The 21,451-nt window shown below is 36.9% G+C and overlaps 4 protein-coding genes across 4 annotated transcripts; 2 read left to right on the top strand and 2 right to left on the bottom strand.

Moving 5' to 3' along the window:
• Positions 1-113: 113 nt before the first annotated feature.
• On the bottom strand, positions 114-3,490 carry LOC119071885 (transport and Golgi organization protein 6). Its single transcript, XM_037176985.1, has 3 exons — positions 1,299-3,490; positions 533-684; positions 114-466 (listed from the first exon to the last, which is right to left on the bottom strand). The coding sequence occupies exons 1-3, from the start codon at positions 3,430-3,432 to the stop codon at positions 131-133; spliced, it is 2,622 nt and encodes an 873-aa protein (XP_037032880.1). The 5' UTR covers positions 3,433-3,490; the 3' UTR covers positions 114-130.
• Positions 3,491-5,306: 1,816 nt separating this feature from the next.
• Positions 5,307-11,667, top strand: LOC119071867 (protein white). The gene is made up of 9 exons (XM_037176928.1): positions 5,307-5,810; positions 8,962-9,402; positions 9,468-10,186; positions 10,250-10,265; positions 10,326-10,376; positions 10,434-10,514; positions 10,775-11,003; positions 11,067-11,350; positions 11,414-11,667. The coding sequence occupies exons 1-9, from the start codon at positions 5,763-5,765 to the stop codon at positions 11,507-11,509; spliced, it is 1,965 nt and encodes a 654-aa protein (XP_037032823.1). The 5' UTR covers positions 5,307-5,762; the 3' UTR covers positions 11,510-11,667.
• A 2,501-nt stretch (positions 11,668-14,168) lies between these two features.
• Positions 14,169-15,962, top strand: LOC119071868 (glycerate kinase). The gene is made up of 4 exons (XM_037176929.1): positions 14,169-14,405; positions 14,473-14,508; positions 14,577-15,686; positions 15,747-15,962. The coding sequence occupies exons 1-4, from the start codon at positions 14,234-14,236 to the stop codon at positions 15,950-15,952; spliced, it is 1,524 nt and encodes a 507-aa protein (XP_037032824.1). The 5' UTR covers positions 14,169-14,233; the 3' UTR covers positions 15,953-15,962.
• Positions 15,963-16,764: 802 nt separating this feature from the next.
• On the bottom strand, positions 16,765-20,100 carry LOC119071866. The gene is made up of 7 exons (XM_037176927.1): positions 19,919-20,100; positions 18,711-18,741; positions 17,816-18,093; positions 17,609-17,747; positions 17,353-17,486; positions 17,010-17,271; positions 16,765-16,950 (listed from the first exon to the last, which is right to left on the bottom strand). The coding sequence occupies exons 1-7, from the start codon at positions 19,934-19,936 to the stop codon at positions 16,877-16,879; spliced, it is 936 nt and encodes a 311-aa protein (XP_037032822.1). The 5' UTR covers positions 19,937-20,100; the 3' UTR covers positions 16,765-16,876.
• Positions 20,101-21,451: the final 1,351 nt, after the last annotated feature.

Raw genomic sequence — 21,451 nt, 5'->3', positions numbered from 1 at the left:
TTTATTTTCAACGTTGCGTTGTTGTCTTGCGTTCGGAGAATTGTCAATGAGAATTTTTGTTATGATGATGATGCAAGGGTGAGTGGTCTTGATGTTGAAAAAATTAAGAAGTTTTGTCAATCCAAACCATTTATTTTAAATTAAGATCAACGAATCGACATTTCTTGTCCTCATTATTTTTTACATTAAAAATTTGTATTTCCTTATGTTCTGCTTGTTTGGGAATAAGGAAATCCTTTATTTTACTGTTTAATCGTTGCAAACCTGACTCAGCATGGATGCGAACAGACCGATCACTTTCGTTGTTTGCTACATCACGAAGTGTCTGATATACTGGCAACAGAATCTCTTGGAAATCAAGTAAATTCTCCACTCCGTGAATAACATCAGTTAGTACCATTACAGCTGAACGTCGGGCGGGTAGATAGTCGTCATTTTGTATCACTGATTTTAAGATTACCATCATCTTGAAACGAAATTATTTGGAATTATTACGGGTTATCAAGATTTTTTTTTAATTAATCGCACGAACCTCTTGGAAGAAATTATGTATCTGATAAGACAGAATGCGACAAATACTGCTTAAGTTAGATAAACTGGATAGCCGAACTTCATTGATATTTGATGTTGATTCTCGAAGGAAGCAGTTTATTAAAATGTTCTTGTAGTTGTACGACATCGGACCTTAAATTTGAAGAAAATATTAAGTTGAAATTGAAGAGTTCTCAACAGAGACAGGAGAGTGATTTCTCTACATTCATCTGTTATCAACAGTAAACAGAAAAAGAGAGCAATAATCACCGTTTAATGTATAGACTTATCAAGTGAAACGAATGAAGTAAAAGATGTTGTGTCAAAACTAGGCGATACGTTGGACAAGTTGAACAAATGAAGTAACAGATTTAATGTTTTTATGGAAAAACTCTTGCTGATGATTTAATATAGCGAACAATATGATCTTGTTATAGATGTTCTTGATATTGATTATCCCATTAACACTTAACCTTCGTCCTACTCGAAAATTGTTCTCTACGCCGAAAATTAACATTCGAAAAACGAAATTTGTACACAAATAGTTTGCTTGTTTGAGTGGACCTTTGGATATTTGTACATAAGAGGAGGTTCAGCTCGATTGATATGTTTCGCATGTACAATTTCCAAATTGTATTTCGTGGAGCGTTAATTAAATGGTCGCGGAAGTGTTAAAGAAATAGTCGTTGGCCTAACATTTCGCTGCAGACTTTTCAGAAGGTATGCGAAGCAAAAAAAGGTCTCAAACCTGATTTTGCTGTACTTACCCAATCCTTCAACGACTTTCACAATAACTTCTCCAATTTTGAGCCGATGGTCAACGTCATTTTCCGTCGATTGATATTCTGCAATCAGCATTTCAAGGACTTCACTCTCCAGTACATCGCATAACACAATCAGCAGTTTAATACAATTTAGGAACACATAGCTATCATCATTCCTCAAACAAATCAATGAAATCGCCAGTACAGCATGCTTATTGTTAATGGTCTCCGTGTCCTTGTCGGTGCGCATCAATTTTATGAACTGCATCAATCCATACACTTTCAAGTGCGGTTCAGATTCTTCACACATCTCCTTAGCCATAACAAAAGGACTCTTTTCACAATACTGCGACGTTGTCGTTTGTGGCGAATGATTCAGTGCCACTAGAATTGAATTGATTTGATTCACGATTTCGCTATGTCCGCTTTGAGCTTTCAACTGTTGCAGTATTTTGAGAAATTCGTCAAATTGTTGTGTGAATTTAAGTTTTTCCAGAAATTCTTTGATTATCGAAAGAACAAGAACTGTTGAATGGTCATCATTTTGTGTTCCGTTGTCCGGATCGGTCAAGCGATTTCGTAGTATTGTTATGCAGATGCTCAACATTTCGGACGAATTTTCATTGATTTGATAGTGCAGCGGCTTGTGGTTTATCAGTTCAGATAAAGTGTAATAAACAGCCACTCGTTTCTTGAAAACCTGTGACATCAGGTGAGTCAGTTCGTCTTCGCTTTGAATCAAATCAGACTTTGATTGAGACGTGTTGCCGTCGTCAGTCAAAATACCGAACAAATGAATGAAGACGTTGTAGGTCAATATATTGTTGCCGGACGATTTGAGGATATTTATGAGACATTCACTTGCATCAAAGAAATTCAAATCACTAGCTTTAGTAACCACACATTTATGTTCGGAGGTTTGACTGTTCGATTTAACGACTATTCGCGGATGCATCGATTGCAAATAATTATCATTATCCGTGAACAGCAGTGAGTCTATTATTGACTTGAGTTCAGTCGGTTCACGATTGTGTAAGCACTGTACGATTGGCGTTGCAATTTTATCACGGAGATCCGTCACTTCGATTTGACTAAATATTTGGCACAAGATGCGTAAGTAAGGCACTAGAATTTCCGATGGCAATGCCACATGAACTGAGCTGCAGAAGCATGCGTAATTGATTAGGATGAGTTCGGTGAATTCATGACTGTCCAGTGCAATGAATCCGGCGAAAATCTCTTTCGGTGAGTACAATTCGTCCAATCTTCCAAATAATAACGTAATTACCTTATTAGACACTTCATCTATATTTAAGCCGTATATCCGGCTCAGACTTCCTACACAAGCTTCCACATACTTTTCCAGTTCTTTTGATTGAATGCACTTCTTGAAAAATTGAAAAATTCCATCGATTACGGCTACATAGAATTCCTTCTGGTGGCCTTTACGACCAACAATATCAAAAACAGCCGACGACAATTTCCATATCGGGTCATTGGTGTGATCATCACCGGTTTTGATGAGTGTCTTACACAACACTTCGAATCCGTTTGGACACACCAATCGCTTCATCAACTCTCTGTGCAACATTTTTTGTAAGTGAGCCGGCAACGATGGATTACTTTTCAAGATCAGCAAAGTATGAAAGTGTTTTTCCGGAGTTATTTCGTAAATTTGATCCAAAATACTATGGATGAGGTGGGAATCATTTCGAGTCGTTGAAAAAACTGCAGCTAGGAATGTCAGCAAAACTTCTTCAAACTGTATGTGCTCACCAAACTCCTTCAGCAATAACAGCTGAGAAAATGTTTTCATTCCTAAGCTCAATCGGTCATAGCATTCTTCGCTGGAGCGAATATCGTCTGCTCTATAGGTGGTGGAAAAGCATTTGTTCTTCGCCATCGAAGGATGAAGGTACGGTTCCAATCCAAACTTACAGCAGATCTGAATTGACACTGCTAAATGTTCCAAGTCAATTGTTCCTGATGACTGCTCAATTTTCAACCGATCCAACAATCGTTTGATGTCAATGAAAATGCGATACATGTTGACTGTATACTTCCACAGCTGAGACGTCCCATCGGGTAGGTCGGAAGATAATATTTCATTGTGAACGTTATCAGAATCAATGGGCATCGCCGAAGGTATGATTTCATTTTCGATGATGATATTGTTAGCAACAAAAAAACTTTCCGGATCTTTAACAGAAAGGAATCAATTAATAACTTCTGTGCCAAGCAAAATATTCTTTCTCATTTCTTGCCTGATAGACTCGTTTTATTCAATTTGCCAAGGACACTCAGATACAATTGAACATCCATTCTGATTGATAAATCTCGTTTCAAATCAAAAACTGGCTAAACGAATGAATTGTATCAAAACAAAAACAACGCGTGCATGTCACTGTCACGGTTTGCTTCTTTACCTTTTACATCATTTCATCTCACGGATCAGCATGTCCATATAACACGTCGATACCAAACAATGGACTTTTCTTTTTAGCAGAGAGATGATAATTATGGCCGGGACTAGAGATGAGTAATTTGGCTAAGCCTTCTTCTTTCGAAAAAAGAACAGTTGTGCTCAGGTGTAGATGAAAGTAAATAGATAGGTATGGCCAAACGTTCAAATTTGTTCTAGCCGGAGCACATACGGATTTGCATGGCGCCACCTCAAACGAACTCATTTCTAGTGCAAATTTCCACTAGAAATGAGTTCGTTTGAGGTGGCCGGTGGCGCCATGCAAATCCGTATGTGCTCCGACTTGTATGGACTGGCCATACCTACTTATCTACTTTCATTGCATTTTCATACAATGAAGCATTGAAATGTATTTTTCGGTTCACTTTTTCATCGAATCGTTCACTTAAAATTCAAATTATAGGCACACTTGCTGCGTGAATTAAAGAAGTAGTTGCTACTTCCAGAATCAATCTTCTTCTCCTTCGTTTTCAGCCTGTTTCTATCCACTGTTGGACGTAGGCCTCCCCAATTTTCTTCCATTCCAAACGATCTGTTGCTGCCACTTGTTGTCAATTTGTGCCTGCAATTCTCTTTATACCATTATTCCATCTCTCCAATGGTCTGCCTCTAGGTCGTGTTTTAGGTGGTCCCCAGTTCATGTGCTTTTTGGTCCAACGTTAGTCCGTCCTTCTTGCAATATGTCCAGCCCAGCTCCACTTTAAAGATGCTATTCTTTCCATGACATCAACGACTTTTGTTCCATTTGATTTGTCATTCTATCTCTGAGCATAATTCCAAGCATACTCTGTTCCTTGGCTCTTTGTGCAACTCTTTATTTATTTTCGGAAGCTTTTGTTAACGTTAACGTTTCCGCTCCATATGTGAGCACGGGAGGGACACACGTATCGAACACTTTACGTTTCAGAATCAATAGTACTTCCAATTTTTAACAACTCATCGCTCACTAACACTTCTTATGCGTATGTCAAGACCAGAAGAACTTTTATATATGGTTGTGGGTGGCGCTAAGTACACAGTTTTCAACTATCGTGGATGATTTTTCTGTGAACTGATAGCTCTTACATGCGTACACGGTTACTATATATATTAGAGAACCTCGGATACCTGTACAAAAACCGAATGATAGTAGATCGAAAAACTATTATTTCATATCCTCTACATTGTCTGCCTGCTTCTATTTGAAAGAGAGCGATTATAACGGACAAAGGAAATAAATTCTATTTTATCACCGGTATGGTTCATTTGCAATTTTCTGATTTAAATCTCATGCGGCAATAGGCTGTGAAACGATCTGTTTAAAATTTAAAGAATAATTTCTGAGAAATTATTTCTCCTCTAACTGTCGCATTTCTCCTGCTCATTAAGTTCACCCACATCTTTAAAAAATTTATAAAATTAGCATGCGTATAAAAGCACCGTATTAAGTAGTGGTGTCGCACTGATATGGTTTCCTAAAGTACGAGGTGTGCACAGTACATACACTTTTAACAAGAGACCATGCAAGAGGCTCACAATATAGTCGATAAGTATAAAGTAACGCACATGCATAACATCGGGAAATGTACATGGAATCATTAATTTACATACGATGTACAACATCAGTTGGAATTTGAACGTTGTCTCGGTATAACAGTTGGTTGCTTCTTAGCGGATGTGTCTTTATCTTTATTTTTGGTCTAGTGCAAATAGTAGAAAGGTGAATTGAAATCACTTTTCAGACTTCTGAAATGTTTGAATTAGATTAATCCGAGATTAATTTATTATAATCACAAACAAACGCTGCGGAAAACGTCTCAATAAACATTACACACAGATTGTATAATGTGAACGGTGAACATCGTAAACTGAATTTTTTTGTGAAAATTAAAAAGAAATTCGACCAATTTTCATTGAAGATTACTTTTAAGCGAAATGTGTGATATTTTCGTCTGATATCTGTCGCGAAAAGTGCTACATTCTACTAAACTAAACGACAGATCACAATGTCTGAGGATCATATGGAATATCTAATTGGAGAGGACGATCAGAGTGTAAGTTATGTGTAAATTTCTCAAATTTCATTATTTGAATGGCATATTCGAAACATATTTCTTTTAATGAACAATATATTGAATGTGATTGCGATGTGGTTGACTATGCGTACGATTGAATATTCTAAGGCTTCGCAAAACTCGTTTTCTAGCAAACTATATCTTCATAACGTTCAATGGTTTTGTACAAAATTGACCAATACTTCACTATAGGTGTGATGTCTAATCTTTTATGTTCTGGTTATTGATACTTGGTTTCGAGGATTAGATAGGTAATTTGCAAGGTAACAACTCGTCATTATTGATTGGCTTTTTCTCGTTACTGGAAAATATGTCATGTCTTTTGGCTTTGTTACAGCAATTTAAATATAAAATGTTTCTATTTATTAATGCGATCGTTATGAAAATATCACAAGAAAAGTTTCCTAATAATTTGACCCAAAAGTACGACTTTTTCATATAAGAGGGTTGGAAGTTGGTGAAACTTTATTTTTATTTTATTTATTTATTTATTTTATTTTTCAACGTTTTACGACCAACTAACAGGCCGAAGCCCAATAACAAGTCAGTCGAACATAAGTTAAAACTAAAATCATACAAATCAGTCAACAGAGAATAGAATAATCCGATACAACAAGCCAAAAATCGCATTACAAAAAAGAAAGATTAGTTACAAAAGAAGACGTTTCACCATTCAAAATTCAAAGTAGTCTCGGACCAGCTTTTTGTAGGAGTGCAGGGTCGATCCAGTAACCTCCAGTTCACGGAAATAGACATCATGGTTTAGTTGAATTCTGTTCAGCATTCCTTTGGTAGTTTGCCGTCATTTTCGGTAGGGAAAATGTCGATCCTTGTCTCGTCGACCTCTTTGGACGGTGGAATGAAAGCATGCGGCAGAGCGGCGTATCAACGTGATTGTGGACAATTTTGTACAGCATAATTTCATCATTTTCTAATCGTCGGGTCTACGAGTGAATGCATCTTCAAATGTTTAAGTCTTTGATCATATTCGGGGCGGGGATGAGCAATGCGAAATGTGTAATACAGCAACCTTGTAAATTTTTTTGAACTCTCTCGATTTGGTCACACGCATTGGCATAGAAGGGGTTCCAGACCGTCGAGCAGTATTCAAGTCGGCTCCTGGCTAGTGATGCAAAAAGTAGACGCATTGTAGATTCCTTTGAGAAGTACTTTCCAAAACGGAAAATAAATCCAATCAATCTGTATGATTTGCGCGTGATATCCTCAATGTGGTTCATAAACGACAGCTTATCATCAATGATAACTCCAAGATCTTTTTTAAATTCTACCCTCTTCAACACTTGGTTCTCAACGTTGTACTGGTACAGCACTTTGTTCCGGCTATGGGTCGTCGACATCACTGCACACTTATCAACGTTGAGGAACATATTGTTACTTTCACACCAATCAACTACCTTCGTGACATAATCTTGGAGTAGCTGACAGTCGTATACACCGTTAATAGCCCTATATAGTTTTAAGTCATCCGCGAAGCCAGAGCAAGACGTGAGCGATGCCATCAGGTCGTTTATAAAGATGATAAAAAGCAGCGGTCCCAGTATAGACCCTTGCGGAACACCAGACGTCGGCACAATCCTTTCGGACTTACACCCGCCAACGACGACAAATTGAGATCTGTCTCGAAGATAGGTCGAGAACCATTGAACCATTCTTTGTGGAAGGATAAAATGTGGATTCAAGGTAAAAAAAAAATGGAAAACCCAGTCTTAGTGATCTTAGGAATAGTGAAAAATCGGCTACTCGAAATTTTTAAAATTTTAATTTTTCACCACCTGAACATGATCAAGAAAAAAATATTTGTATGGAGTTGAAGGTCAATCAAATTAATTCAGTCCGACTTCATTCCCTCATTTATTGATTGAATTGCGTTGATAAAACCATATCTTCAGATAGAATCAATTAACCTAATCAATATTATACGAACCATACTTAAATAACCACGACTTTTTCTAACTTAGCATTAAAATTACAATTCGAAAACTTCCAAAAATGGAATTATGATCTTGATTTAGCCTCATTTACAGCAACCATAGTTAGTTATCATGAAATAAAATGTCAGCATAAAATTTCTAAACTCATGAACAGCAAATAAGATTATCATCTAAGCAAATATTCTTAAATCTACAGAACAAATCACATTATTTGTAGGTAACATATGAGTCTGTAGACTCAAAATCGTTCAACTTTTATGTAAATTTTGTGAAAGTATCAAATTTCGTGAATTCTCTTTGATTTGATTTCAACAACCTATGAACCCTTTATGAGCGTAATTAACCTGTCACATACGACTATTCATCTGTTATCGATAACGACGACAAAAATAATGACAAGCTCTGGGTAATATAGACTGTTATAAATAGTACAATGCATGTTAAGAAAATGAAGTACAAGATTTGAAATCAACCAACGCACTTCAAGCATGAGTGGTACTATAAATATGTACTAAAACTCCAGTGTATCATACAAACGTAAAGCACTGTAAAAACATTTTCATTTAAAATAGGGTACACTTTCTGCAGCTGACCCACGGTGGGACCTCTGATTTCTTCTCATGTTCTCAGTTCTGGTTAAGGGACTACACGAAACTGTATTCAGTTTCCGGATCTGTCCAGCCGTTTCGGAGAGCCGGCACACGTAACCGTGCGGGACCCACGAGTCAATTTAAATACAGATTGTTTTAGCAACGGATAGAGGCACTAAATGTAAGTTAATTCGTGTCAAAATTGCTTCTCTCAACAACCTGGCAATGGAGCAACAGCCAGCTAAAGTCGAAATTGCGACATTTTTGAATGGTGATATGTCTACGACGAAAAAAGTTTGAAACTCTTTGAATATGGCGAAGAATATGGTAGAAGATTCCATGCTCCATTAAACGCCGTGAATATCTGTTACGACATTTCGTTTGCGGCAAGGTCACTCTACGACGAAATTTTCAATTTATTATCCATCTTCAAGTGCCCGTTCATTTAGGATGAGTGGAATTGTTATCCATTCTTCATAAATAAGTGGTTTGAGTTATTTGGCGCATTTTTTACAATGATTACGTGCATCTGGAGTCGGTTAAAGCAGGTTAATTTCACTGCTACAAAAAATTTGTTTTTGTTTTCAGCCTAATCATCCTAAAAGACAATATGGAAGCTGTACGGAGCTTAAACAACGAATCACATACACTTGGAAGAACATCGATGTTTTCGGTGAAATGCCAACCCAAACGTCCGTATTTCGAAATGCTTTAAACAAAATGAAAGTCTGCGTTGGCCTGCGTGACAAAGCTCCAACTCCCCGGAAGCATCTGATCAAAAACATTTCCGGTATTGCTAATTCTGGAGAAATATTAGCTGTAATGGGGAGTTCGGGTGCCGGTAAAACAACATTACTGAATACGCTGGCATTTCGCACTCCCGTCGGCATTCAATTATCACAAACAGCGGAGCGTGCTTTTAATGGAATGGAAATCGGATTTGAAGAGCTCAGTGCTCATTGCGCGTATGTGGAACAGCAGGACCTTTTCATTAGTTCGTTGACTGCACGAGAACATTTAATATTTCAGGTATTATTTCACCAATAGTCTGAGCTACGTCCGACTACAGCGAATATAACTTTTGCTCATTTCAGGCAATGCTGAGAATGCCAAAGACTATACCCTACCATCAAAAAGTGAAGAAAGTGGATGAGGTTCTCGCAGAATTATCGCTGGTCAAGTGTAAAAATACGAAAATCGGTAACCCGGGTCAATCGAAAGGATTGTCGGGAGGTGAAAAGAAAAGATTAGCATTCGCCAGCGAATCACTCACCGATCCATCTCTGTTGTTTTGTGACGAACCAACATCGGGACTGGATTCGTTTATGGCGCACAGCGTCTTACAAGTTCTCAAGCGTTTGGCAACGAAAGGAAAAACCATTATACTGACGATTCATCAGCCGTCTTCTGAACTGTTTGCACTGTTCGACAAACTTCTGTTAATGGCAGAAGGACGTGTTGCTTTTTTGGGTACGCCAGGCGAAGCATCAAACTTCTTTAGTCAATTGAGTACACCATGTCCGAGCAACTATAATCCGGCTGATTTCTATGTCCAACAACTGGCAGTTGTGCCTGGAAATGAACAAGACAGCAGAGAAAATATTCGTAAAATTTGCGACACCTTTGCTAGCAGTGATTATGCTAAGGAATTACATAAGGCAATAAGCACTTGTAATAAGGGCGACCATAACGTTGTAGGCCATTTTAAAAACCAAATTTATGAATATCGAGCCACTTGGTGGACACAGTTTTGTGCAATATTGTGGCGTTCGTGGCTTAACGTATTGAAAGAACCGTTCCTGGTGCGAGTAAGGTAGCACGTTAACTGATTTATTAAAACAAGACAATTTTATCGAAAATAAATTATTTCATTTAGGTTGCTGCAGACTGTGGTACGTAGATAATATGTGAAAGGAGGGAGTTTATCTGTTAAAATCGTTAATATTTTGTAGATGGTCTCCTCGCTGATTGGGTTGATATTTTTTGGACAGGAGTTAAATCAAGTATTTAACGCATTTGTTACAGAAACGAAATGAAATTTGATCTTAAAGTCTTTCTAGGATGGTGTTATGAACATTAATGGAGCGTTATTTCTGTTCCTAACAAATATGACGTTCCAAAACCTCTTTGCGGTTATTAATGTAAGAGACTTCGGATTAATTCTGTTCATTCAGTTCTCATTTGGCATTACAACTTGAACTAAGTCAAATATTTTGGGATTGAATTGTATCGACAATTTAAGGCGTTCTTAACCGCTTCTGGAAATGTAAATGACCGGTCACATACGATACCTTACATTATGAATCTATGTAAAACAACCTTCCATTGTCGATACATTCGTGACCAAAAATATGAATCCCTTTCCCTCCTCATCTATTTTGTGCTATTCCAAATGATTTAGGTTTTTTGCGCCGAATTGCCCATATTTCTACGCGAGTCGAGAAGCCGTCTGTACAGTACAGACACATATTTCCTTGGAAAAACATTGGCGGAATTGCCCTTATTCCTACTTGTACCCTTCATATTCACATCAATAGCGTATCCCATGATCGGTCTACGTCCCACCTGGACATCGTATTTATTAGCGTTGGCATTGGTTACTTTAGTGGCGAATGTTTCCACGTCTGCAGGTAACACTTATTGATTTGGTCAATTGAATTAAAGTTCAAATTAACTAACAATTGCTATTGCAGGATACCTAATCTCGTGCGCTAGCTCGTCAACATCAATGGCTCTATCAGTGGGGCCACCCATAATAATTCCGTTTTTACTGTTCGGAGGATTTTTCTTAAATTCAGGCTCAGTCCCCGAATACTTTAAATGGTTGTCCTACATATCGTGGTTTCGGTATGGTAATGAAGGCCTCTTAATAAATCAGTGGAAAGATGTGGCCGATGGTGAAATTGCATGCTTGAGAGCAAACACTACCTGCCCGAGATCAGGTCGTGTCATTTTGGAAACTTTAAATTTTGATGCAGTAAGATCGCAGCTGCACGGTATGACTACATCGAAAAGTAACATGAATCTATTCTTCTTTCAGAACGATTTTCAATTCGACTTTTTGGGGCTGATTTTGCTAATTATTGGATTTAGGATATTCGCTTACCTTGCATTAGTTATTCGTGCGCGGAATTAAGCAGCGAAATTGTGTTTTTTAACGAATTTTTAATAATCTTTTATATTTGAAAATGGTATGTTGTACACAGCAGTCATTGTGCAAGAAGTAAATGAATAACGATGTATTAATTCTGTAGACTTTCACTTTATGCAAAATGTTACCATTAAAAAAAAATTGTGGGTAAAATTATCGTATCATTTCCGTCATATTACTTAGAACTCCTGAGTCAGAAGAGGAGTCAAACTCTGGAGAATGAAATAGATTTCGGAAATGTCGCCGGTAAATAAGATTGAATCATTTCACGAAATTGATGAAAAAATCTTCTACTTCATTTGTTTAAACATTCCAATATGTAAAGAATGAAGCAACTCCCCTGCACCGCAGGTGAAATTTTATTTATTTGTTGAGCGATTATTTTTTTACTCTGTAGCTCCATTTCAGGAGTCTTAGGATGACTTTTAAAATTTTTGATTGTATGGAGTTTTAGGAGGAGTAACAGCACTGTATTTTGATTAGCCTTCGAAGAAATGGTTACACACTTTTTGGTTTTAGACAACAATATTGACCATCATCAGCCGTACGTTCTTATCTCAACAAAAAAATTTCATGGATACATGGCGCTACGTTAGTAAGGTACCGTGATGCAACTCCACACTACAAAAAAATCCCTGCATCTCGCAATAATTTTTTTACTCTAAAAATTTGTTTTGGACTTAAAAGTGGAACAACTTTTTGGAACATTGGATGACTCACAGATTTTTTTTTAATTTAGGGTTGAGCATAACCTTGGAAATTAGGGTGGAACTAAAATCAAACATCTGCTCCATACAAAAGAGAGTGACGTTAAGTGACGTTTATCCTTATATAAACTAAATTGTAAATTAAAATTTCTGCGTGTCGGAGAGTTAAGTGTCATACTTTCTTGTATCATATTCTATTCTAAGTAGAAACTGAATGATTTGCGTCACTCCTTCCTCTTGTAAGAGTCTTTTGTCTGATCTATGATATTCCGCTCCGCATATCATACACATCATAATGATAGGTATCGAGCTTCAATCGATATTGTTGTCTCATTTCATCTTACACAATAGAAAATCTCGTTGATATGAATTTTTTATTGTTCCCAAATGATGATGCCATTCGTTATTAATACTTCAGCCAGCTTTCAGAGGAGCTACGAAAACGGGGATTAAGTGTTGTTGGAAGAAAGGAAGAGCTTCGATCAAGACTGGAGGATGATATACGTAAGTAATTTTAAATTACGGGATTAGAGTGTTTTCTTTTTTGATAACTGTTAGTAAGTTATAGTACATTACGCCCGAGGTTCCAAATTTGTATTTTAACGAGTGGTGACGGGATAGCCCGACCCGAAGGGGCGTTCCGCGCTTTACGTGCTAATTCAATGTTATAGTCATTTAAGCAACAAGTTACGAAGTGGAGTTTGTTTTTGTTAATAGTTGTGAAGTCACATAGTGTGACAAAAACAACATGTTGCATACAACGAGCTGCGAAAAGTAACGGACATCAATGCAGATCAATCAACTGGTGCCAAAAAGTAACAGTGAAAAAAGACCCTTCACACATCACCCAAATCATGTATGAAAAAGTTCACTTTTCACAGCTCACAACTCAGTGACGAAATGAGAAACTTCTGTTGGCATTTTTGAGAAAAATGGCGATAAATGTTTTTAGGTCAAATGATGAATATTGTCACACTTGGCCTCAACGGCCTCTATACATATCAAATGCTTAAAAAAAACTCGATGAACAATGTTGGACGTTCAAGTGCCGAATAACCTTTGCCATTACTTTTTCTGCTAAAACTTGTTCGAAAATATGTAAATGACCATTTTGCTTAGAAACAAAATCATTCGGTACAACGTAATTTATATCAAAAATTTTAATTTAAGGTGCAAAGTCGCTGGCAATGGTGCCCATCTCAAGAGCAGTTGGCACGCAAACTGACTACTGTCGCACACAACCTTCACCCGAGCTGATTCTCACATATTGCTATTTCTTCATGTTCATTGGGATTTTTGGGCTGTTTGCGTATAACAGATTGTTATAAACGTTGGATTTATTTACAGGGAGAGGAAAATGAAATTCGACATGTTTTCTAATTTAAGCGTTGTTGTGTTTTGTTGAGAATCTCGTTGAACAAATGAAAATTTAGATTTTCAATTTAATAAACGATTTTTTTGTGGAATCATTACAAATTTACAAACCGCGAAAACTCCCAAAACAGAAAACATGTCGAATTTCAATTTTCTCTCCCTGTAACTTAACTGAAAACTATGTAAATTCTTCTCTAATTATAAATCGAAAACAAATGAACACAAAAATCGTTTTACCACGCACCCGTAATAATCGGCAAAACTAAGCAATTATCTGTGGTTGGAATTGTCTTATAAAGCGTGACGCTTGTTCAAAGTAGTAACAAATGAAGTAACAGATTTTCACCTAAAATATTTTTAACAACAGAAGTAACACATTTATTGAACATACGCTTGCCGATTCTGCAGGGGTAACAAGGTGAGTACTGGAAATTCGTAAAATAAGTGTGAAAATGCAAGAAAATTAGTCTTATGCAAAATCATGTCCAGAATACGAATAAAAATGATTAAATACGGAGAGTATTTATAAAAATTAACAATTTCTTCTAGTACCGCTCCAATGAATGTTGACACTTAAGACGTGACGACACTAACTTGTTATCAATCTCTTTATTTATGTGGATAGATTATGGTTAATTTAACTACAGTAAGCAAAATGTGTGAATCGATTAATTACAGTCAGATCCTAAGAACGGTTTTCGGAAAATGTGTAGAGTCAGTCAAGCCCAAGTCATTGCTAAATTCACAGAAAATCGAATTGATTTTACCGAATACTGTTCGCGTTGGAGATGAGTACATTGGTTCGTATACTATTGCTGTTTGTGTCCATGATAAAACGGTTCTAATTCTGAATATCGTTCGTTGTAGATATCACAAATCGAAAGTGCCATCTAGTTGGGTTCGGTAAATTGAACTCTGTTCCCCTACTCACAGGTTAAACTCACACTAAAGAATTCGTCTTATCACCACAGGTAAAGCGGTTTTAGGAATGGCAGTTCAAATTGAGCGTATATTCGGCAACACTTTAGTTTCGGGAATATTGAGTGTACCACTTGGAACTGCAAAAAGATTTGCAGCGGATGCAGACATGCAACTTCGCAAGGAAAGTGTAATCAAGGTCTTCGAGGGTGCTAGAGACAATATGCCAGATGAAAACGCGTTATCAACGGCTAGAAGCATTTATGAATATGTTGAACGGTTGACCGACGACGACGTTCTTTTCGTTTTAATATCTGGTGGTGGAAGTGCACTACTTCCCATTCCTGCAGATCAAATAAAGTTAGATGAAAAAGTCCAAGTAATACAAAAGTTGGCACGTTCAGGTGCCACTATCAACGAACTGAACATTGTCAGAATAAGGATGTCATCTATCAAAGGCGGAAAATTAGCGTTAGCTGCACGTAGAGCTCATAAAGTGGTTTCGCTAATCATTTCCGATATTTGTGGCGATCCGATAAATTTAATTGCGAGCGGTCCTACATTGATCCAAGACATTGAAAAGGAAAAGGCTGAACAAATTCTACAAAAATATAATTTGATAGAGTCGGTACCTAAGTCTGTGCTAAAATGTTTGTCGACATCAACGCATTCCGATTCGAACGCCCTCCTAGGAAAATCTTTGGTGCAAGTTATAGGAAATAACAGCGTGGCGATTAACGTCGGCATACAAGAATTGAATAACCTTAAGATTCGCGGCATTTGTATGTCGAAGCGCCTCGAAGGAGATGTTTCAGTGCTTAGTGTACTCTATTGTAAGATTGCTGAAGCGGTATATAAGTTGAATTCCGGTCAAATAGATCGGGAACGTTTCCAGCATTTACTTGACTCTTTAGAGGAAACGTTAAAGTATGTGGAAGGCTTCAGCATCGAACTCACAAATGCGGTCCTGGACAGAACGAACAAAAATGCAATATGCATAATATCAGGCGGTGAACCGACTGTGACTGTAAGAGGTGTTGGAATCGGTGGAAGAAATCAGGAATTGGCTTTGAGAATGGCTACTGAAATAGAGAAAAATCCAATGCTTCGTGACATAGTCTTTTTATCAGGTGGAACGGACGGTATAGATGGTCCTACTGACGGTAATAAAGTTGATATTTTAAGCTTAGCATCAAAATCTCAAGTAAACCGTTTAACTGTAGCCGCTGGAGCCATTGGCTCGTTACATGTGGCCAACGATTGTCGTGAATGGGAAAATGGCAGCGCAGAGAAGTACCTAGAGAACAACGATTCGTATAATCTCTTCAAAAAGTTATGTGATGGCAAATACCATATCAAAACTGGCCACAGTGGAACTAATGTCATGGACCTACATTTTTTGATTATTCCGCTGACTAATAAAGAATAAGAAGAACGACTTGAAATTATGTGATCAATGCCAAACGTGGGAGAACAGAAAATTCTTTCTCTTAATCTCTAAGCTCCTCATCTCGTAAGCTCATCAGTTTATTGTTCGGAAACTATGCTGTGCTGTATACCAGTTATGAACAAAAATATTGGCCCGGTTTTTGAGCGCAAAGCAGAATGTAATCCCAGTTTATCTCTCCATCAACTTATACGTATAGTAGAGGAATCAATAAGAAGGTATGACTACCAATAGAACTGTGCGCCGGCCGGCCGCGCCGGCCACGCCAGCCGATTTTAGGCTCAGCCGGTATCCGCCGCCGATACATTCTCAGCCGCCATTAGCCGACGTTTGGTCGGCGGCTATATCAGCTGAAATCCTCATCAAAGTTTGTTGTAGAAATGGTCGAAAAACATTCAGGTCATTCAGCCAGACAGACGTAGATCAGAAAATGAGGGCTACCGTGAGATTCACTATATACTACTATCACTTGCTGGTAATTTAAAGGTCGACAATATCCGATTTTTTGGAAGAACTATGCTAAGGAAATGCCGACACTTTTAATGTTTGCAAAACCGGCGCACAGTTCTAACTACCAAGAATGGAATGTAACAATAAAATTTTTATCGAAAGCCAGGGAAGTTGGGAAGTCCAATTTCTAACTGGTCAGACACGATGGATTTTCAATAAAAATTTTAAATTTTTGATTTTCATTTTTCATTTGTCATCAATATGGGGCTCATTAACAGCTAAAAAACAAAATTGCCAGGTCAGACGTTCTGCTCTAAATTGTTTCAGTTGCTTCAAGGTATACTTAGTCAATTAAACAAACATTTATTTCAACCAAATTCAGTAAATTTTATTTACCTGATAACGACTTGGTAGGTCATGTAATAAAGGAACATCGTTTCATTCAAGAATTCTTTTTCACCGATTCTTCTCTATGTAATCCAATAACATCTCACTGATGTCGACGGGCTTTTGTTTAATTTCATCCCAATCTACAGAGCAAAAATTTGAATTTTTCAATCCACCACTAATCAACTATAAGTCAACATACCTTTATAGTAAATAACTTCAACCAGTCCTCTACAGCTCAGATCATCGTTAATCAATTTTTCCAAGTGCTTCCGAAATGACATCGAAACTTCCGTCTTATATTTGGCCAGTAGCTCGGAACGTTCACTTTCTTCATAGTATGTTAGAAGAGGACTCGCACCCTGGACATTGACATAGTAGTCGGTACCCACAAGTTTGTAAACGCTTAACTGGTAGCGTCGGTTTACAACTCCGCCGCGATTTATGAGAACTTCTTCTAAATTCTATAATGAATGATAATTGTGAGAGGTTGATCTTACATTAACACCTCGCCGAACACACACTCTTGACTATATATTACTTACTTCAGCATCTTGCAAACGATCACTCCGAAATGTAGGCGGAATGTGCATTGATTGTGGTTGGAGTATTAACAACTTTTTTATTGGAAAAGACACTTGATGTTTCGCTTCATAGTCAGTCATTCTCTCTTTCAAATCTTAAAAAAAAAGATGAAAAATAAGCACAGAGTTTTCGCAGCCTCAACTAATTTATCAGTAATCTTCTGGTTTCTTACGAGCCCGTACTGTCCATTTTCAATACAAATTAGGATAAGCTTACCTTTGGACGAAGTATCACCATTTGAAGCGACTACGTATTTGATGTAGCCGTGAAAGAAGCTATACGCCATGAAGCTTCCACAGTCTAGGCCAGAATATCGAATGAAGTATTTGTATCCGTCCTCCAATTGGTTGTGTTTCTTGTTTTTAATGGAAGCAGGATATTATTCTCGGTTACAGAACTAGTAAATGGAAGGTTTCTTTTTACAGTTACGGCCGACACAATTAACATCAAGAAAGTTGTTAAGAACACGATACCACAATCCGATTTGGAAATCGTTGGTTTAAGTTCTGATGATGCCAGTAAAAGTGTAACCATTCCGAACAAGAAAAATGTTTGAAAATTATTCCCGAATTTACGTCGTAGTAACATCCAAAATACGCCAGACATTCCACTGGAACTCAGCGTAATGTTCCGATATTCGTAAAATAATTCATAACTGCATTTGAAGCATAAATTAGCCAGAGCGGTGGAAAATGCGTAACCTTTTAAGGTGATTGGGAAGACAATAAATTAATTCGAATTACACAAACATTTGCAAAAACATTAGATTTAAAGTTAATTAAATTGCTGGAGCCCATTTCTATTGGGATGTGTGTATTGAGAGGATATTATGAACGAATAAGACTTTGAAGAACCTCTATTTGTAACCCTAAGCCTGCATGACAGCCATACCATCAAAAATTCGAAAAACGTTCACTCAAGTATCAGAAAACAATAGATTTTGAGAGGTGAGTTGCAGTTCCCATACACGACCCTCAAAACCGAAAACGCCCTTCGGGAATCGCGTAAATTTACAGTATTTGGGCCTGCTGCACCACTACCTTTATTGATCTCTAAATACAGCGACAAATTGATGAAACAAATTAAGATTCAGATCCAAAATATTGAAAAGAATGCGTGAGAACTGCTGGGATCTAACAGAAAATTTCATGAGATGTTTGATATTAGTTAAAATAGCACAGTTTTACAAAGTGAATCGTTCGCTAGAAGAGTTAGATTATCTTATTTGTAAAAATTGTTAATCAATCGAAAGGAGATTGATAATTTCCTAGAAAAGATTATGGTCTGGTAAATAGATATGAGTTTCAATCACGCTCACCTATGGCCCGGAATAGATAAGATTGGCACATCTGAAAAGAAATAATTTTAAATTAAATATTTTTGCAAAAATATCATTTCCGTGAAAGAAAAATGTTTTTCATGCCTTGGGCATAAATTACAGATTTTTTTTCGTAATTTAAGCCCTCAGCATGAAAAGTTGTATCCGCATCTGTTGCAGGGCTTACTTTAAAGAATTTTAATTCTGAAAATTCCGAAAAAGTTCTGAAAAATTCTGAAAAATTATTTCAGAATTTTTCGGAACTTTTTCAGAATTAAAATTCTCTAAAGTAAGCCCTGATCTGTTGTGGACGGCTTATTTTAGGTACTTTAGCTAGTCGTAAGGGCTTATTTTATGCACCGAAGGCGAGGTCTGGAATCGAATACGCTTAAAAAGACTTTTAGTCCGTGAAACGAATAATATTTTTCATGCTTCGGGCCAAAAATGAGGGTAATTTTTGATTTTTTCTCGAGTTTTCGGCCCTTTGCATGAAAACTCACATGTGCACCTGCTTTGGACGATTGATTTTAGGCACTTTCGCTTGTAAGCCTCACTCCGTTCGGCCTACAATCCGCGAAATTGCCTAAAATCAATCGTGCAAATCAGGTACACAAATGACTATTTCATATCCCACGGAGAAAAAGTACGACGAAGTCGCACTTTTCGGGTCCTAGGTATGAAAAATTAATTTCATTGAATTTATAACCTTACAGCCCCGGTTTCAGTCATTCGCAAAGTCTCACAATTTTATTGTTCGCTTGCGGAACGATTTTATGGTTGCGATGGATGGGAAAGCACTACACACATTTCATACCAACAACATTTGCTCTGCTAGATTAACAATTTGAATATCACAAATTCCTCTAGTTTCTCTCCCGTCAGCAATCATTTAAAAAGACGAGACAAAGCGACTTGTACGATTGTTTTGACTAACATAGATGGTGACCTTCGAATTAACGACCGAAAATCGCTTATTACAGCAACTTTTAAATATTAGAAATGAACATTTGATATGCGAGGATAACATTTCAGTGGCAGAAATGCTTTCCGGTTATGAAATGCAGCTCATTCACTTTATCGGGTGATTAGGAAATCATTTTCAAATTGATTGCAAATAAGAAATTATTTGACGATCCATTGCATATCGAAGTTTATAAAAAGTTAAATCACTTTTGAATTTGATTAGTGATACTGTCGAATTTGCTCACCTCTAAAAACCAAACCATATTTTCATCGTACACGATAATTATTTTCGTTTAAAATTTTTGACCCCCGCAACGACCGGCAATTTTGTGTTTTTGTTTATTTTTTTATTTTTTTAAAGACATTGTTATGTGCGCATATGATAATTTCATAAACTGATAAAACTACTGTCAAAAACTGTCAAGGCACAAAGTACTGGCGCTGCAGTCCAAATTAAAACTCAAGAAGCAGTGGCATAATTCGAAAATATTTAGATAAGAAAAAATCTTGAGACTAGGAATGGGAGACGTTCAAAATTATCGATAATATCAATCGAAAGAAATTATCGATAATCGATTAATCATATCGTTATCGATAATTTAATAATTATCAAAATATCGAAATTCGATAATTATCAAAATATCGATATCTTGATAATTATCAAAATATCAATAATTATCGATTATCGATATTTTTTTGATAGTTTTCGAATTATCGATAATCATTATCATTATCGCCCATGCCTAGTATGCATGCGAAGAATGGTCTGATTTAAAAATTGCTCTGGGCCTGTACGTAGACTTTGATAAAAAGGAAAACCCACGTTATTGCAAAAAAAAATCTAACAGTCATTGGAAGTCAAAACCAGAATAGAAAGCAAAGGCACGACATGAAACACTGAGTGAACAAGGTTCTGAAAGGACAGGTTAAAAAACCTACGAAGGCAGGTGACACCATTACAGATTGTGTGAAACCAAAATATATTTTTTTTTTGATTATTGTTAAGTTGAAGAAGTCGTCATATAAAATTTCATAAACGCAGACAGCGCCACATAGAAATATTGGTGTCACCACTTTCATGATCAACCAGAGGTGTCTTAACCTGTCCTTTAAGAACATTGGTCTACAAGGCTCTTGGGGCAAATGAATGATAGCACCCATTGGGTTATTCACCCATTAGTGTGCCATGCCATGACATAGTTATTCATTACATTACCCCTTTTTAACAGATGACTGCACTAGCACTTACTGAACTTTCTTGTTACTTCGATGGTAACGTTTTCGATCATTAAAATGCACTGCTCTCATTGCATATCGATGAAAACAAGTGCATTTAGAGACAACGAGCTGGTGATAGAGAGGCAGTTTTGGATCTGTTAACATGTCTTCGATATTCGATTCAACTACATATTTAGATAGATGGTGTCTAATTATAAAAATTCGAGAATAGTATTTTTCGTACCAAGACAGGAAATGACGATTTTTTCAGCACCAGTCCTAAGTTTTCCTGTGCTGAAAAAATCCATTTCCTATCGAGGTACGAACAACGTTTTGTGCTTCGGACAACTGAAATAGACAAAACACATCAATTTACTTGAAAACATACACACTTCACATTCACCATATTAAATTTAATCAATCGTATAGTCATAGAAAAATTCATGTAATTCTTTTCCCGCACTATAAATCGTAAAGAAATGAAGTTTTTTCCCGCACGATATATAGTTCGGGAAAAACTGACATTTCTTAATGAAAAATCATGGCAAAATAGGTCGTAT

The sequence above is a fragment of the Bradysia coprophila genome (genome assembly GCF_014529535.1).
Source record: "Bradysia coprophila strain Holo2 chromosome IV unlocalized genomic scaffold, BU_Bcop_v1 contig_5, whole genome shotgun sequence".
NCBI classification, from domain to species: Eukaryota; Metazoa; Arthropoda; class Insecta; order Diptera; family Sciaridae; genus Bradysia; species Bradysia coprophila.
This window is presented reverse-complemented; position numbering and strand designations above follow the sequence as displayed.

What these genes read in the sequence shown, in the direction of transcription:
- LOC119071867 (XM_037176928.1), top strand. Translation starts at nt 5,763, where the DNA reads ATGTCTGAGGATCATATGGAATATCTAATTGGAGAGGACGATCAGAGT. An exon ending in TTGGAGAGGACGATCAGAGT is followed by an intron (nt 5,811 to 8,961) that starts GTAAGTTATGTG and finishes TTTTGTTTTCAG; the next exon opens with CCTAATCATCCTAAAAGACA. An exon ending in AAACTTTAAATTTTGATGCA is followed by an intron (nt 11,351 to 11,413) that starts GTAAGATCGCAG and finishes TTCTTCTTTCAG; the next exon opens with AACGATTTTCAATTCGACTT.
- LOC119071868 (XM_037176929.1), top strand. Translation starts at nt 14,234, where the DNA reads ATGGTTAATTTAACTACAGTAAGCAAAATGTGTGAATCGATTAATTAC. An exon ending in CGTTGGAGATGAGTACATTG is followed by an intron (nt 14,406 to 14,472) that starts GTTCGTATACTA and finishes CGTTCGTTGTAG; the next exon opens with ATATCACAAATCGAAAGTGC. An exon ending in TATAGATGGTCCTACTGACG is followed by an intron (nt 15,687 to 15,746) that starts GTAATAAAGTTG and finishes GTTTAACTGTAG; the next exon opens with CCGCTGGAGCCATTGGCTCG.
- LOC119071866 (XM_037176927.1), bottom strand. An exon ending in TTATCTATTCCGGGCCATAG is followed by an intron (nt 18,094 to 18,710) that starts GTGAGCGTGATT and finishes TCACCTTAAAAG; the next exon opens with GTTACGCATTTTCCACCGCT. An exon ending in TAATTGTGTCGGCCGTAACT is followed by an intron (nt 17,748 to 17,815) that starts GTAAAAAGAAAC and finishes ATTAAAAACAAG; the next exon opens with AAACACAACCAATTGGAGGA.
- LOC119071885 (XM_037176985.1), bottom strand. Translation starts at nt 3,432, where the DNA reads ATGCCCATTGATTCTGATAACGTTCACAATGAAATATTATCTTCCGAC. An exon ending in GAAAGTCGTTGAAGGATTGG is followed by an intron (nt 685 to 1,298) that starts GTAAGTACAGCA and finishes TTCAAATTTAAG; the next exon opens with GTCCGATGTCGTACAACTAC. An exon ending in TACATAATTTCTTCCAAGAG is followed by an intron (nt 467 to 532) that starts GTTCGTGCGATT and finishes TTTCGTTTCAAG; the next exon opens with ATGATGGTAATCTTAAAATC.